The sequence below is a fragment of the Cryptosporidium parvum genome, chromosome 6 (assembly GCF_000165345.1).
Source record: "Cryptosporidium parvum Iowa II chromosome 6, whole genome shotgun sequence".
Taxonomy (NCBI): Eukaryota; Apicomplexa; class Conoidasida; order Eucoccidiorida; family Cryptosporidiidae; genus Cryptosporidium; species Cryptosporidium parvum.
This window is the reverse complement of record NC_006985.1, coordinates 916,349-932,589: the sequence shown is the minus strand read 5'-3', so window position 1 is coordinate 932,589 and position 16,241 is coordinate 916,349. Positions and strand designations below refer to the sequence as shown.

Sequence of the window (16,241 nt, the reverse complement as noted above, 5' to 3'; positions counted from 1 at the left end):
TTTATATAATCCCTTTATAAATATTTAATCGCCTTAATACCATTAATTCATCCCCCAAGTGAATAAATACTTCTAAACTTATTATTTTATTGGTCTTTAGTGATCTCTGCCATATTTCTCTTAATTACACAAAGAGTATTTTCATTGATCCTATCTTTTAATTGAAGTCTGTTTTTCTCTATGTTATACATTGAAACTAAAGGAGATGCTTTGCTGGCATACATTGTTGTCATAGATATTGAAGGAATTCTATTATTTCTTCTCTTTTCTTTATTGTTAGTGTAAACCACTAAGCTAAGTTCAGCTACTTGGCCTATTTCTACATTCAAATTCTCATAGATTTCTCCAGTTCTCGGAACGTAATTAAAAATTGGATTCAATAGATTGTATTCAAATTGACCTACTATAATACTTTGTTCTATATTATCTATTGTGAGATCTGTTTCAAATTGAATAATATTAATAAGTGAATATGGAATATTATCTGAATAGTCTAAAGCATTGATCCATTTGATTTCATTACTATCTTCTGTTATAAATTCATTTATAGGAATGGTTGCTTTCCATAATAATTTTGAATGATTATATCCTGAAATAGTAATGGTTTTTAATTCATCCATTTTATTATGAGTTTGACTTTTTATAAAGCCTTTACTTATTGAAATAGGGAGACGAGAAATAACAATCTTTTCATTAATTATCTTAAGTTTCCCTAATTTAGAAAGTAATTTAATATTTAAAACTTGGTCGTAATAAGTTTCCCACAATCCCTCCCAATTACAAGAAAGATTTTCATCACTTGAAAATTGTCTTGGCAAAATATGAACATTTGGTTTCAATATTGAGAAATTCATAATAGAAGAAACTCCATTCCATGCTTTTCTAATCACTCTAAATTGATCATAAAAATCACCAAATAATAGATTTGAACAAATCTTAGCACCATTAAAAGGTGAAATAGAGAATTTATCACAATTGTAATTTTCATGATGATCAATAATTATATAGTGTTTTCCAAGCTTTTCATTTCTCCAATTTTGCCATATATCAGAATATGGATTGTTTTGCTGTAGAATCCAAGTTAAACTATTGATAAAATTAACCCTGACATATCTACTTTTTAGAAATTGACTCAAAGATTCATCAAAAAGTAGATTAGACTTTGTTTGAAAATAGGTACTTTTACTGTGAAATTCACTAATATATTTTAATTGACTTTGATCGTCTTTAATTCTACTTGTTTTCAAAAATTTGTCTCCTTGATTGAGAAAATCAGAATGTAATGGAGGAAGATTATAATTATCAATGATTGTATATATCTGAGTTTTTTTTTCATACATCATTTTGGAAGCTCTCTTACTTGCTTTTCTATTAATAAGCTTGAATAACTTTTTGTTTTTTATAAGGCTTAAGAATTCCTTCCAAATATTAATAAATTTAGATATATAACTAATCCCAGTGAATTGTTGAATGGAACTTTTGTAATAACTCAATATAATAATTTTAATACAGTAGAATAAGCTTTTCCTTGTTAGCTTACAATGTTTTTGTATTTTAGTAGTATCATCAGACCTTGTTCTAGAAATACCCTTAATTTTTGAATCATATACATATCCTCCATTTAGATCAGCAATTTTTGGAATTAAGAATAAATTAAATATACTTTTACCAATGAAGAAATCCTTATTAAAATATCCGATACCTCCTTCATGATCATAGATATATTTTTTTGTATCAAGATCAAATTCGGAAGAGTCAGAAATTTGATTAAGGTATTTACAAAATGGACCATTAATTGAATTGCAAGTTTGAGCATATTCTAGGTGATCATCTTTCAAGTAATCATGAGGTATATTACCATCTACGTTACTGATCTCGATAAGAATATGCCTCTTAAGCCATTCTACAATATGATCAGGTAATGCAGAATAGATATTTAGGGCAGAAGTTCCATTATGAGATAATATCAAGAGAACCAGTAATAAAAGAACTGTTTCTGTTATTGGTATTCTCTTGACTGTCATCTAAATTTCACACATAGATTATAGGAAAATTTGGGGAGAATATTTTCTAATTACAAATAATAATTCTTGTCTTCTTAATAATTCTCCAACTCTTATAGTTAGAAATAACTCTTTTTAGCTTTGTTATTGTGAATATAATTTAGATCTCTGAAAACTATTTGAATTAGTTTTTATATTCTTAGATTTCAATTCCAGCTTAAATATTTAGTTGTGACAATTTTTTCCTACCTCTTCTAAATCTAATTATTTCCAAATTGGATTTAGTTCTTATTATTTTATTATTTTTTTTATGCCTTCTTGTACTTTTCTGCATGAAGCATGCATTTTAACAAACTTGCCGCGCGCGGTAAACTTTGCGGTGCATTTTTAGTTTTTAGAAATGAGGAGATTCTTATTTAGTTAGTTTAAACGAGCTCAAATAGTAATAAAAGATAATTGGGTGGGTCATCATTAGCAAAAAGTTAAAATAGGAAAGAGAAACAACAAAAGAGAGAGTATAAAAAAGATTTATGGCATTCGAAATTAATTATAGATGTATTTTAGTATAACCGAGTAAATTGGCGCCATTTAGGGTATCGTTGAGAAACTACTAATAAAAGTTTGATACAATTTTTTATTAAATAAATTTCAAACGATAGAAACAAAATAGCAAGGAAAGGGTTTATTTCAATCTCAAATTGCATTTGTTATCTATAATCTTCATTTTACCCACGAATAAATACGAAGAGTGAGCGCTATAGCAATGAATTTAAAGAATATCAGTATTCCTTTGAGTTTACCACTCAACTTTTTCATGTTATTACTCGCTTTGAATTCAAATTATTCTCATCTATATTTTGTCTTTTTGAACTTATCTTTATATTTTTCTTGAATGTTTCACACACAAATAAAATTTGCTAAATACACCATTTGGCGCGCGCGGTTTGGCAATTATCTGTGGGGATTAGACAAAATTAGTTTTAGAAATAAGTTATTTAAACAAAATACACTAAAGATCTTTAGTCTCAGAGAAAAAAGAAAACAAACTTTTTTACATATGAGAACATAGCAGCGAAAGAGTGATTTAAAAAAAAAAGGAAAGAATTCTGAAGAATAGCATCCATTTTACCAAATCTGTGAATTGGGCGGTAACATAATTAAGAATGGGCGGCTGTCTTATAGGGAGACATTTAAATATGGCGACAGGAACTAATATTTTAATTCAATAAGAGACAGAAAATGATATATTAGTATCCTGTATTTAAAAAAGTATTCAAAGAATATAATGTAATATTGGAGACACCAAATATAATTGAACTAAGTGAGGGGATTTTGTCAAAACAATAAAAAGCTATATTTTCCCCAGGATTACTGATATAAGCTCGTACAGGGAAAATACAGATATAATATATCTTTGCTTTTTTTTTCGAAAAAGTCGTAATTTGCATTTTTTTAAAGAAATCGCGTAAACATGGGTAAGGAAAAGACTCACATTAACTTGGTCGTTATTGGTCACGTCGACTCTGGTAAATCAACCACCACTGGTCACTTGATTTACAAGCTCGGTGGTATTGATAAGAGAACTATCGAAAAGTTCGAGAAGGAATCTTCCGAAATGGGTAAGGGTTCCTTCAAATACGCCTGGGTTTTGGATAAGCTCAAGGCTGAGAGAGAAAGAGGTATTACCATCGATATTGCTTTATGGCAATTCGAAACCCCAAAATACCACTACACTGTCATTGATGCCCCAGGTCACAGAGATTTCATCAAGAATATGATTACTGGTACCTCTCAAGCTGATGTTGCTTTATTGGTTGTCCCAGCCGATCGTTTCGAAGGTGCCTTCTCCAAGGAAGGTCAAACCAGAGAACATGCTTTATTGGCCTTCACTTTGGGTGTCAGACAAATGATTGTCGGTATTAACAAGATGGATACCTGTGAATACAAGCAATCTCGTTTTGATGAAATCTTCAACGAAGTTGATGGTTACCTCAAGAAGGTTGGTTACAACACCGAGAAGATCCCATTCGTTGCCATTTCTGGTTTCGTTGGTGATAATATGGTTGAGAGATCTGACAAGATGCCATGGTATAAGGGTAAGACCTTAGTCGAAGCCCTCGACACTATGGAACCACCAAAGAGACCAACTGACAAGCCACTCCGTCTCCCATTACAAGATGTTTACAAGATAGGTGGTGTAGGTACTGTCCCAGTCGGTCGTGTTGAGACTGGTATCATCAGACCAGGTATGAATGTTACCTTCGCTCCAGCTGGTGTTACCACTGAAGTTAAGTCAGTAGAAATGCACCATGAGCAGATGCCAGAGGCCGTCCCAGGTGACAACGTTGGTTTCAATGTTAAGAACGTCTCCATCAAGGATATCAAGAGAGGTTTCGTTGCTTCTGATGCCAAGAATGACCCAGCTAAGGGCTGTGAAGACTTCACTGCTCAAGTTATCGTCCTCAACCACCCAGGTGAAATCAAGAACGGTTACTCTCCAGTCGTTGACTGTCACACCGCTCACATTTCCTGCAAATTCCAGACTATCACTGCTAAGATGGACAAGAGATCTGGTAAGGTTTTGGAAGAAAACCCAAAGCTTATCAAGTCTGGTGATGCTGCTTTGGTTGTTATGCAACCTTTGAAGCCACTTTGTGTTGAGGCCTTCACTGACTACCCACCTCTAGGTCGTTTCGCTGTCCGTGATATGAAGCAAACCGTTGCTGTCGGTGTTATTAAGTCTGTTACCAAGAAAGAAGCCACTTCCAAGAAGAAGTAAACTTTTCAAATCTCATTTTTAGAGGTTTTGACTAGAGACTTAATTCAAACGACTGTTTATTATTTCCTATTAAAATTGGAATTGTAATCTGACAGACTAATGACTTTTCTTCGCATCACAACTTACTGGCGAAAATATCTCTCTCCGCTAATGGACCCTTTTGGGCTCCCGCCTAGTTCTTTTTGTATGCATGCATGCATGTATGTAATTGGGTTGATGTGGACGGGCTTTTACTATTTAATTTTTAGTGTTTAAGAATGATAGTTTAGGTATTTTTGAGAGTAATTTGTATGCATGAATTCTATTTTCTTTCGTCTGTGTTGATGTTGATGTGGCTATTTCGTGGTTTGGTTGGGATTAAGAGGTTGGATGTCACATTCTAGTGTATTTCTTTAAATGCACACGCATTTATAGAATACGTTGGGAAAAGTTGTATTTTGGTTTGGATGGAATACTATCTTAACAAGATTTTGTCTGATTTTGTTTTCAAATTAGATTTGAAATTCAAGAGATAATTTGTTCAAGTAATAAAGTGGGTTGAATAGAAGTATGTAAAAATAGAAGAAATAAAGAATAGATGGAATTATTTAAAAAAATATTATGCTTTCTATAATATAATATAGATAGATATAAATAAATGTAAGAGTACAAAGTAATTCATCTTTTTTTAATACTCTTAGCAACTTTAACAGATTTGTTAACCTTTTGTTTACCCTTGTTTGACTTCTTGACTATATCCATAATCTGGTCATTTCCATGATCATTATTTTCAAATTTTTCCATAAGCATTGACTTAATACTGCCAATTTCATTAAAATCAGGATGTTGAAGAACATCCTTGTAAAATTCTATAGATGACTTTTTAATATTTTGTATCTTCTTCCTAGAAAGTTTATTTTTCTTGCCTTTTTCTTGGCTAGATGCTTCTTCCTTGTGAACTTCCGAAGCATTTATAATCTCATGCTTTAGGTTATTCAAATTGTAACACTTTTTCTTTATATTTTTAGCATTTTCAAGTTGTTTCTCTCTTAATAAGTAACTGGTCAAATCCTGTTTTCTTTTCACCCTCTCTAACACTAGTCTTCTTTTTCTTTGTCCTCTTGTTAATGGCTTCCCTAAATTATCTACCATTCTTATAAAAAATTACCTTGCATTTATTGTTAGTCAAAGTTTGATTGCTTTATAGCTTTTGTAATCTAGTCCTAGCCCGCCAAAAGTGTTTTGGCGGGTCGTGCCTGTAAATAGTAACTAATCATAGAATTAATAAGGTAAAAATAGATAAATTATATATTGTGTTTTAAGTATCAATTTGCAGTATAAACTTGAAAGTAATTGTTAATCTTGATATAGTGTTTGCAATTAATAATTTGGTTGTATTAAAAAAAAATGTCAACAACTTTAAATTCTTTTGTGGGAATCACAGATTTTGTTCTTGGGAATTGTTTGAGTGCAATATTAATTCTTTCTGGAAAGGAGGAAATAGATGGAAGCCTTCTTGAATTGGAGAATGTCCTTCAAGAAAGCTTTAGTAATGTAAAATTTGGTAAGATCTCACCTTCTGGAGTGAATGAAATTTCTGCAATAAAACAATTTGATGTTAAAGAGCTGCCTTCAATATTATTATTTACTTGTCAAAGCTTAAAACCATATAAGGTGATTTCAGGTTATAATCCATCAGAATTGCATACAAATCTTGAAGAGTTAATAAAGATCCAAAATTTAAGTATCCCAAGCCAAAATGAGAAGTTTAAGATTTTAACAAACTTTAAGAGTTTAATGGTTTTTATGAAAGGTATTAAAGAGGAACCATATTGCAGATTTGCAAAAGGTCTTGTTTCATTATTGGATAGTATTAAGGTAAAGAATTATGGTCATTACAATATATTTGAAAATGAAGAGACTAGACAAGGTCTCAAAGAATACCATAATTGGCCAACTTTTCCTCAAATATGTATTAATGGAGAATTTATAGGAGGATTAGATATCTTGAATGAAATGCATTCCAATGGTGAGTTAGTTAATGAGATACCAAAAGATGCATTTTAATTTAGTTTTACTGAGGTCTTTAAATTATTATTAGTTTGTTAATTTTAAAATTTTTGTTTATATATATAAATATTAATAAACAAATTGGAGTTTATTTTTTTTTATTCAATGTTCTTTGTTTTTCAGCTGCCATGACTATTTTGTGTTGAGTAGGAAGTCCTTTTCTTTGTCTTATCGAATTGATGATCATTCTCGCAATATTTGTGTTATTACCAAAATTATTCGAACTATTTTTGTTATTATTGGGTTCATCATCATTATTACTTGAATTTAAGCCAAAAGAAGCTTTTCCAAGTAAATTATTATTACTTTCACTCATATTTGAATTGTCTTTATCAATTCCAAATTGCAAATTGTAGTCATATCTATTACTGTTTGAAATTAAAAGATTAACTTTTGAAAACCCTTCATCTTCAAACTCTTCCATGGTCATACTGGATTCAGGGAAAGGATCTTCATCCAATAATTCCCAATGTGAAAAAGATAAATTGAATGAAATATTACCACTTGCCTTACTTCTCAATTCTTGGCTGATTCCTAGTGATTCAATTATTGGTATATATGCTTCAATTTTAAAAGTTGAAGTACCTTCTTTAAGCTCTTCATTAAATACATTTCCTCTTCTTTTATTAATAACACTGTAAACCTTTCCTAATACACTTTGTTCGCAGTAAATAACAAGATTCAAATAGATTTCATATATTCGAACATTTCCTCTTTGGAGAAATGCTTTTCTACACAACTCTTTGGTTGTTGTAGTTAGTTGGTTTGAAATTAAACTAATTGATTTCTGAATATTATTAAAGGATAGAGTAAAGTCTTGGTTTTCAAGATGTTCAGCTTTTAAAAGTTGCTCAATGTCAAAATTATCAAGAACCAATTCACTTAATATAAAGTTAACACCTCTAATTGGTTCCTCACAAAGGGGACCTGATACACTTGCAATTTCGAATCCTGTAATAATTCCATTAATAACTTTTCTATAGAGATCAATAACATCTTTTTGAACTGGAATGGTTAATTCTGGATAATAATTAGAATTATAAGTACATTTTAAAGACCAATTTAGTGTTTTTAGATTTTTTTCATTACTTGTCAATATAGTAATACTTCCTTTTTTAACAAAAATTCCAATTAATACAAAATCTTGAAGGTGATCAGATTCAAGAGAACCAACATTAGAATTTGGAGCATTTTTACATAGGATTATCTTGTTAATCTCATCCAATTTGTCGATATATTTGTAAGAATCATTCGTAATATTAGACGGATTAACTACTTCAAGAATCAGAGATAAGTTTTTTTCAATATATTCAGTCAAATCATGTTCCATCGGAACTGCTTTAATCTGTATACTGGCTAATTCGCATGGTATCTTTGCAGTATGTTCATCTTGGTCTTTCTCAGTTGAATGGTCAAATTCACTTTGTTGATCATTATTTTCTTCTTTGTTTTGATTAGTTGTACTTCCACTCCAAGGTGGAAAAGGTATATGAGGGCAAAAGTTTTGAACCTGGTTAGAATTTATGTGATTTACCAGACCTTCTCTTATAGCGATCAATGGTTTTGAAACAGATAGAGGTATTTGTGCAAATACAAATTGCAGATCGGAAATACACCTTTCTAAATGAACTTCTCCATGGCATCCGAGAATATATTCACCAGTGTCTAAAGTATCAATTTCAATACAAGGATCTGATCTTGATAATAATTCAAGCCCTCTCAGCATTAAAGGAAGGTCTTGAATTCTTTTTGGCTCAATTGAAACTTTAATGATGGAGGATAGGGAAGAATTTGTATTTGATTTGTATAAAGAGTTGAATGCAGGAAAATTGGGATAATTTGAGAGTGTCAATGTTCTGTCCAATGATGATATCCTTCCAATAATCCCATCATTATTTTGAATATTCACTTCATCTTGTATTTCTTTTAAACATAATGCAAAAATATGACCATTTTTTACTTGATTTACTGGAATTAGATCACTACCAAGAAGATAAAATAACGATGTAATTTGTACTTTACTATTGCTGTTATTATTGAGGTGATTTGAAACATACAGTGAATCTCCAACTTTAATATTTCCATTAAAAACTCTAGATATGCCAACAAAGCCATTTAACTCTTCATTACCTTTTAATCTGTCTTTAGTTAACCTATTATTTGTCAAATCGCATGCTGAAAATTTTGAAATAAAAACTATATCAAGATCATCTAGCTTTTCATATTCTACCTTTGAAGAGATTAATTCTGTATAGATTGATGGAAATCTCAATTTGTTAGATTTATTTGGATCTGGTATATAATTAATTACTCTTTCAAAAATACTCTTTGACAAAGGAAGCCAGTTTGTCATAATATTTCTGCAAATAAATGCCAATAAATTTGAGCTCTTTACATTATTTAGATCATTTTGTATTTTTAAGTATTCACTAATATGGCATTCAATCTCGGAAGAATTTATTCCAAGAACTTGAATAATTTTTCTGATTTTCTCTTCATTAAAGTTGATAAATATGTTTTGATAAATGTTCCAAATTGGGTCCAAAATAAACTGTTCCATCATTGTTGGTTGGTCTTTTTTTGTCCCAGTATTCGAAACTTTTTTTGTTTTACTGTTGTAATAAAAATTACAACTAATGGCTTTCTGGAGATTGCTTCTAGTTTTTGAATTCCAAGGTAAGTCTAACTTTGTTGATATACTTTTAAGCATATTTCCTCCTGTAATATCCAAGCACCAACCATGAAGGCATGACGTAAAGATTATATTTCCATTTGAAAATGAAAACACCAGAGTCTTTTCTAGTTCATCTTGATATTGTTCATCAATTTCAATATCTTCCAACATTAACTCATGTATTTCTTCTTGAATCAGCTGGTGAACAATAACATTAATTTGTTCAATTAATTTAGTAATATGAATATATGCCTCTTTAACATCAAATCCTAACTCCAGAATGAGCCTATCCATCTTATTTAACACTAAAATAATCTTCAATCTCTCCTTAAATGCGTGTTGTAGAACCTTTCTTGTTTGATCTCCGATTCCTTCAGCTACATCCACCAACAATAATGCACCATCCGAAATCCTTAAAGATGATATCACTTCATAAGTAAAATCAACATGACCTGGCGAATCAATCAAATTAATTAAATAATCCCCATCTTCTACCTCAAGCTTAATTTCTTCCTCGTATTTGAACTTCAAAGATACTGCTGATGATTTCATAGTGATTAATCTGTACTGTTCATCTTCTCTTGAGTCTAAATATCGTATTGTTCCTGCTGATTTATTTGAAAGAATATTGTTACTAGCCAGAAGATAGTCCGCCAAAGTTGTTTTCCCATGGTCAACATGAGCAATTATACACACGTTTCTGATATTTTTACACATTTTTTTTTCCACTTATCTTGGTCGAATAGTTACATAGTAAATTTTCTGAAAGAAAAATCTTAACTTAAAATAACAAAAGATGCTAGAGGCTGTGACATCCAACCCGTAAAATATAAAAACCACCCTTTTAAACAACCTTTCACAAGAAATTTACTTAATTATTCAAACAATTTATTATTTTACTATAAACTAATTTAATTTTTTTTTTCCTTTTTGACTATTAATATATATTTTGTATGCCGCTCGAACACGTCATCTATATTAAATTTTTTTGCTTGCATGTATACCGGCGCATGCAATATTCAAACATTCATATTGGTAAAAACTTGCAAGTTTACTGGCACATACCGGCGTTTTTATGTAATTACGTATTTAATTTATTTCTAATAAAAGAAAATTTTTCGTTAATTTGAGAGATTTTTTTCTCATCAAACTTTGAAAAATTACTTTTAAAGTGATCAAATAGAATATCTAATAGAGAAATTGATAAATTTGTCTTTTTTTCTAAATTATTTTCATTTTCTCTATAAAAAATGCGAATGGTCACGTCCACATGAAAATAAAATAAATCATATAATAAATTTGAATAATTTAATTTTTTATTTGAAGTAGATGATTTTTGATAATCAATTAGTAAAATATTCTTCCATGAATTAAGGCATTCCATTTCAATTCTGTCCATAATTTTCCAAATTAAAGAGTCTATTTTTAAGTATTTCTTTAAGGTTTTTTCTAAATTACTAAAATCTTTGATAAAGTTATTTAAATTCGTGTCAGTTTTGTGATTATTTAGTTCATTGTTTTCTATATATTCTAAATCTTTATCATTTATTGTATTCATTGCTATCCAATTTCCTATACAATTCTTAAATCGGTCAATTATAATATCTGATATTTTTCTTAGAGAAGAATCCATGAGCTGATCAAGTTGTATTAATATCTTTTCTAATTCTATTTTTATATTATTTATATAATCATCTGGAAGTTTAACCCCTAGTAAAACTTCCAAGTTGTTTTCATCATTAAGTAATCCAATATTATTATTCACAAATTTATTATCTGTGAAATCTCTCTTTTCAAGTATTTTTAATTGGTAATTTGTTATTCTTTCTAATGAAATGATCCAAAAATATATATTTTGAGTACATAAAATCATATTATATGCTGTAATCTTTTCAATTAACCTTTTATTCACAGATTCACCATTCATTATATTTTCAAAACATTTTTTACAATAATTTAAAATGAATTTCAAAATCTGGCTAAACCCTAAGTATGATATTATTGGAACTTTTTGAATAAATACAAACATTCTACTTGTAAACTCAATACATCTTAAGCAGCATTCTGGTAAGTTTAATTCATATTTATTGTATGAAACAAAATAGTTTTGAATTTCAATTGATTCTTCTTTACCTAAATCACCTATAACAAATAGTTTAAATACCTTCTTATACTCTAAATGCAAGTCTCTCTTTTCCCACTTTTCATTATCAATTATGATAGATAAATTAATCCAGAATTTTTGTATCATTTCATTCTCAAATATAATTTTATAATAACTATATAGGGAAAGCCTTACATCTATTGCTGTCTTGCCCAAGAAATTAATTGTCTTACAAATTGGGATTACTTCTGATTGATTGTATGTAGATTTTATTTGCTCATTTAAACAATTCTGTAGCTTTGTAACAATTATTACATACTTTAAAAAGATTATATAATACATAATTGTGTCTTTAAATTCATCTTCTGTAAGTATGTTCTTTTGATAATTTACATTGTCATTCGAAATTAACAATTTTGAGAAGATTCGTATTAAAACTTGTTCAAGAAGCTGTATAATTGGAAGATAAATATGTTTTAAGCTTTTATTTGTTGTTTCTAATTTTTGATCTTTAGAATTGTCCTGTAACCATCTATTTGAATGAATTATTATTGAAAATACGACTATTAGTTTGTAAAAAATATTTAATATATTATAATGTAAAAGCTGTTCAAGACTTTGATGGCTAATCTGAATATTTGAACAGTTTAATATACTTTTTAAATTTTTATCCAAGAAAGTTTCTTCTTTTTTCAAATTATCAATTAGATTCTGATTTGATTCATCTATGAAGTTATTAAGATGTATTTCAAGTTCATCAATTGCTAAGTTAATTCTCTCCTTCTTTATTAAAGCAAAAATTGGATTTATCACTGAATTAATATTAAATAATCGTGAAAATTCAATACTGTTTTCTTTGTAAATAGAAAGAGAAAGTTTATTGAACTCTTGGAATACAGAAAGCTTAAAGTTTGCAGATTCTTTAATGGAATCTAGATGATTTAGAAAATCAAGAAATAACTCAATTTTTGAATCGTTTTGGGTCAGATTACAAAATGAGATTTTCCCTTCTAAAGGAATTTCTCCAAATCTTAGCCATAAAAGAATAAAATTAATGAAGTCTTGGCATACTAATTTTTCAATCACACTTTGCAACTCGTATAATTGGACAGATAATGTACTAACTGCTTTGACTCCTTTCATTTCAGTTCCTAACATTTCAAGTGATTCATCCATAATATCAATAGCTTGATCATATTCCTTTTCGTTTAATAAGAATTGTAGGTTTGATTGAACAGGTTTTAACTTATCCAGCTTTTTAAGTTTATCAATAATAGAACATACCCTTTTTCTTTTATGCATATATAAAAGAATTTTATTCAAAGAGTTGAATTCTTCAGAACATGTGGCTAAATTTCTACGATATTCATTAGAATTTGGGTTTTCACCAAGGAAAGCCACAATTTCATCAACATTTGCTTTAATCTGTTCAAAATGGTCCAATGTAGAAAAGAATGGTTGAAACATTTCATTTAGATGATGGTATAACTTCAAATCGACTTGTTTTTTCCTCAAAATTGTCTCTTCAAGTATTGAATTAATATCAGTTGCATATTCTTGGGACTCTTTTGAATTATTTTCACTCTCATTAGATGCTGTTAACTTATTTTGAGAACTATTTCCATTACTGAAATCATTTCTACCAAGAAATTCTTTAATCAATTCTCCATTTTCTGAAAGATAGTTATCAATTATGAACTGTGATTCATCATCTAAATGATAACTATTGGATTCATATGAATTATTCTTATCTAACCCTATAGTATTAACTTTATCAATAATGTTTTGTCTAATTTCATCAAAATGACCATTCAACAAATTCTTCACTTGAATACCTTTAATTTTGCTTTTAATTCCTTCCATTTCTTGTTAAATATAAATTTTTAGTCTCTTATTTATTGCTGAATTGACCTTAATTAATCAAAATGTTCTTCAATTCTCCATAATATAGCCTTAAAAAGTATCTATTTATAGTATTGTGGGGTTAAAATGGAAGATTAGTCAAGCAATTCATTAGTTATTGATACTTGACTATAAAGTTTTATAAAATCAATAATAAAGTCTTCTAGTTTAGACTTGCTTATATAACTATATTTCCTATTATTAATTTCTTCCCTAAATAAAAAAAAAAAAAAAATACCTAATTGTTTAATTTGGCGCTAATATATTTGTTAAAACGATTCTTTTTAAAGGAATAAAACAAAAGCAGGGCTATAATTACTTGATAATTAAGAAATTATAACACTTGTGTTATAATAAGTAAATATCAATACTTCATTAAGACATTTTAAAAGTAGAAACAATAAATAACATTTTTGAAAGTTGGGTACTTGGTTTAATTGAATTTACTGCATGTAATTACATGGCGCCGGAATGTGATTTTGTGTGTGTTTCTATAGGGTGCAAAATTAATTGATTTAATGTCAAGGCGCACAAGTTTAATACAGAAAATGGAATGTTATTGCAAGTAAATTACACAAAAGTGTGATAAAATGGGAATAATTGCGTGAAATACGAAATTTGTTGATTTAGGAAAATGTTAGATGGATCATTTCTTTTAATTCAAACAAAGTTGAGAAAAAAAGTCAAATATTAATTCCAGGTTGAGAAAAAATACTTTTTTTTTTGAAGTGAAGCGAGATAATAATAATCCACTCTAGAGTTTCTATATTCTAAGGTGTTCAAGACTAATTAATATGAGGCGATCAATTTTAATTCCGTTGGTGCAGATTCTTATTTTTGTACTTTTTTCAGAGTAAGTTTAAAGGCGTAAAATGACCTTCAATAATGATAATTCATTCCTTCATTTTAGCTATTTTAGCTCAACCAATGCGTTAAGCCTTAAAGCTGGAGCTCAAGGCCCAATTGATTCTGATTCTGATTCTGATTCTGATCAGGAAGAAAAGAAAAACTCTAGCCATCCCACATTGAAGCAAGTTGCAGAAAGTCTAAGGAGAAAAAGAAGAAGAAGAAGAGGAAGCCCTGGATGTAAGTTAGCTACTATATTTATTATTTGAAACATTAATCCATTTTTAGTTGATAAAACTGGACTTTCTGACAAGCTTTTAAGCTTCTTGAAACAAAAAGAAAAAGATCAAGATAATAATCCAGATGATGATGATGATGATGATAACGAAAGAGAAAGAGAAAGAGAAAGAGAAAGAGAAAGAGAAAGGGAAAGGGAAAGAGAAAGAGAAAGAGAGAAGGAGAGAGAAAGAGAAAGGGAAAGAGAGAAGGAGAGAGAAAGAGAAAGGGAAAGAGAGAAGGAGAGAGAAAGGGAGAGAGAAAGAGAAAAGGAGAGAGAAAGGGAAAGGGATATGAATAAAAATAAATATGGACCCACAAGAAAAACTGGAGATGGCTCTTCTTCAGCTGCTCTTGCTAAAGTATTAATGAGCAAGATGGGCCTTCAATCTCAACCAATCATTAGTCCACTAAAATCCACTAAACCACCACTACCTCCTAAACCAAATCTTACATACGGCCCGCAACCTTTTCCACTTGGACAAGTGCCAGGTCCATACCAATCAGGAGGAAGCACTTTCCCTCCACCACCGCCACCACCGCCACCACCACCACCACCACTACAAGCTCCAAGCAATGAAGATTTTCCTCCACCACCACCACCACCACCGCCACCACCACCACTACCATCACCACCACCACCAACACTACCACCACCACCGTCACTACCGCCATATCCAGTTCCTGGATCACAAAGTTCAATGCCAATGCCAATGCCAATGCCAATGCCAATGCCAATGCCAATGCCAATGCCAATGCCAATGCCAACTAACCAACCATATGCACCTATATCTCAGGCTCCAAGACCACTGCCTCAATTGGGTAGTTATTTCACACCCAGACCTTGGAAAGGAGGAGATAATTCATCGAATGGACCTAAAGATTCTACAGGAGATGATGATTAACGTTCATTTCGGGAGTCACCATTCAGGTTACGGTTAATTTCGACATAAACTTCAGGCAAAAGCCAGAAAGAAATAAGAATTTAAAGGTAAGAAATTATGTTTTGGATATTAATTAATTTAAATAATTTGGTATAAATAAGTACATGAGTTATTAATTTAAGGATTTGTGAATATATACTTATTTAAGATATTACAATATGAAGAAAACAAATTTAAGCTAAGCAATATCAGTGGAATTGAAACTTGATTCAGTCTGAACTTGTACTAATTTAAATAAAGTACATGATTTTTCAAATCTTTACCAATATTTAATATTGATTTATGTAAAGATTTATTACCCGCATTAAAGTAGCAAGAATGATTGTGCATTTAATAGTAAAAAAAAAGAAGAAATCAATTCTAGAATTTTAAATGTTTATCAATTAATTCTACTCTTTTTTTAGAAATTATTTTATCTTATTTTTTCTCTAATATAATATATATTTTTGAAAATTACGTGTTACCACGTAATATAATAGTAATTTATTTGCATGCAAGCAAAATTCATGTAGTGCAAGTTGCTTATACCGGTGTCCACATAAAAAAGTTTGATTTAAAAAAATTCAATGGTATTAATTTATATTTATAATATTGGGATTTATTTTATTTAAATAAAATTGATATTATTTTATTAATTTGAGGATAAGTTTCACATGAAAGAAGG

The 16,241-nt window shown here is 29.7% G+C and overlaps 7 protein-coding genes across 7 annotated transcripts; 3 read left to right on the top strand and 4 right to left on the bottom strand.

Moving 5' to 3' along the window:
* Positions 1–86: 86 nt before the first annotated feature.
* On the bottom strand, positions 87–2,024 carry cgd6_4000 (hypothetical protein having a signal peptide; the record flags this gene model as incomplete). The annotated part of the gene is made up of 1 exon (XM_627735.1): positions 87–2,024. The coding sequence occupies one exon, from the start codon at positions 2,022–2,024 to the stop codon at positions 87–89; it is 1,938 nt and encodes a 645-aa protein (XP_627735.1).
* Positions 2,025–3,474: 1,450 nt separating this feature from the next.
* On the top strand, positions 3,475–4,782 carry cgd6_3990 (elongation factor 1 alpha; the record flags this gene model as incomplete). Its single annotated transcript, XM_001388307.1, has 1 exon — positions 3,475–4,782. The coding sequence occupies one exon, from the start codon at positions 3,475–3,477 to the stop codon at positions 4,780–4,782; it is 1,308 nt and encodes a 435-aa protein (XP_001388344.1).
* Positions 4,783–5,439: 657 nt separating this feature from the next.
* Positions 5,440–5,913, bottom strand: cgd6_3980 (hypothetical protein; the record flags this gene model as incomplete). The annotated part of the gene is made up of 1 exon (XM_627734.1): positions 5,440–5,913. One exon carries the CDS (start codon positions 5,911–5,913, stop codon positions 5,440–5,442), a length of 474 nt encoding a protein of 157 aa, XP_627734.1.
* Positions 5,914–6,168: 255 nt separating this feature from the next.
* Positions 6,169–6,828, top strand: cgd6_3970 (glutaredoxin-like protein; 2 thioredoxin folds; the record flags this gene model as incomplete). The annotated part of the gene is made up of 1 exon (XM_627733.1): positions 6,169–6,828. One exon carries the CDS (start codon positions 6,169–6,171, stop codon positions 6,826–6,828), a length of 660 nt encoding a protein of 219 aa, XP_627733.1.
* A 91-nt stretch (positions 6,829–6,919) lies between these two features.
* Positions 6,920–10,222, bottom strand: cgd6_3960 (elongation factor-like protein; the record flags this gene model as incomplete). Its single annotated transcript, XM_001388306.1, has 1 exon — positions 6,920–10,222. One exon carries the CDS (start codon positions 10,220–10,222, stop codon positions 6,920–6,922), a length of 3,303 nt encoding a protein of 1,100 aa, XP_001388343.1.
* Positions 10,223–10,586: 364 nt separating this feature from the next.
* On the bottom strand, positions 10,587–13,472 carry cgd6_3950 (uncharacterized protein; the record flags this gene model as incomplete). The annotated part of the gene is made up of 1 exon (XM_627732.1): positions 10,587–13,472. One exon carries the CDS (start codon positions 13,470–13,472, stop codon positions 10,587–10,589), a length of 2,886 nt encoding a protein of 961 aa, XP_627732.1.
* Positions 13,473–14,647: 1,175 nt separating this feature from the next.
* cgd6_3940 (hypothetical protein) lies at positions 14,648–15,538 on the top strand (the record flags this gene model as incomplete). The annotated part of the gene is made up of 1 exon (XM_627731.1): positions 14,648–15,538. A coding segment is annotated over one exon (891 nt), but the record flags the coding sequence as incomplete, so codon positions are not given.
* Positions 15,539–16,241: the final 703 nt, after the last annotated feature.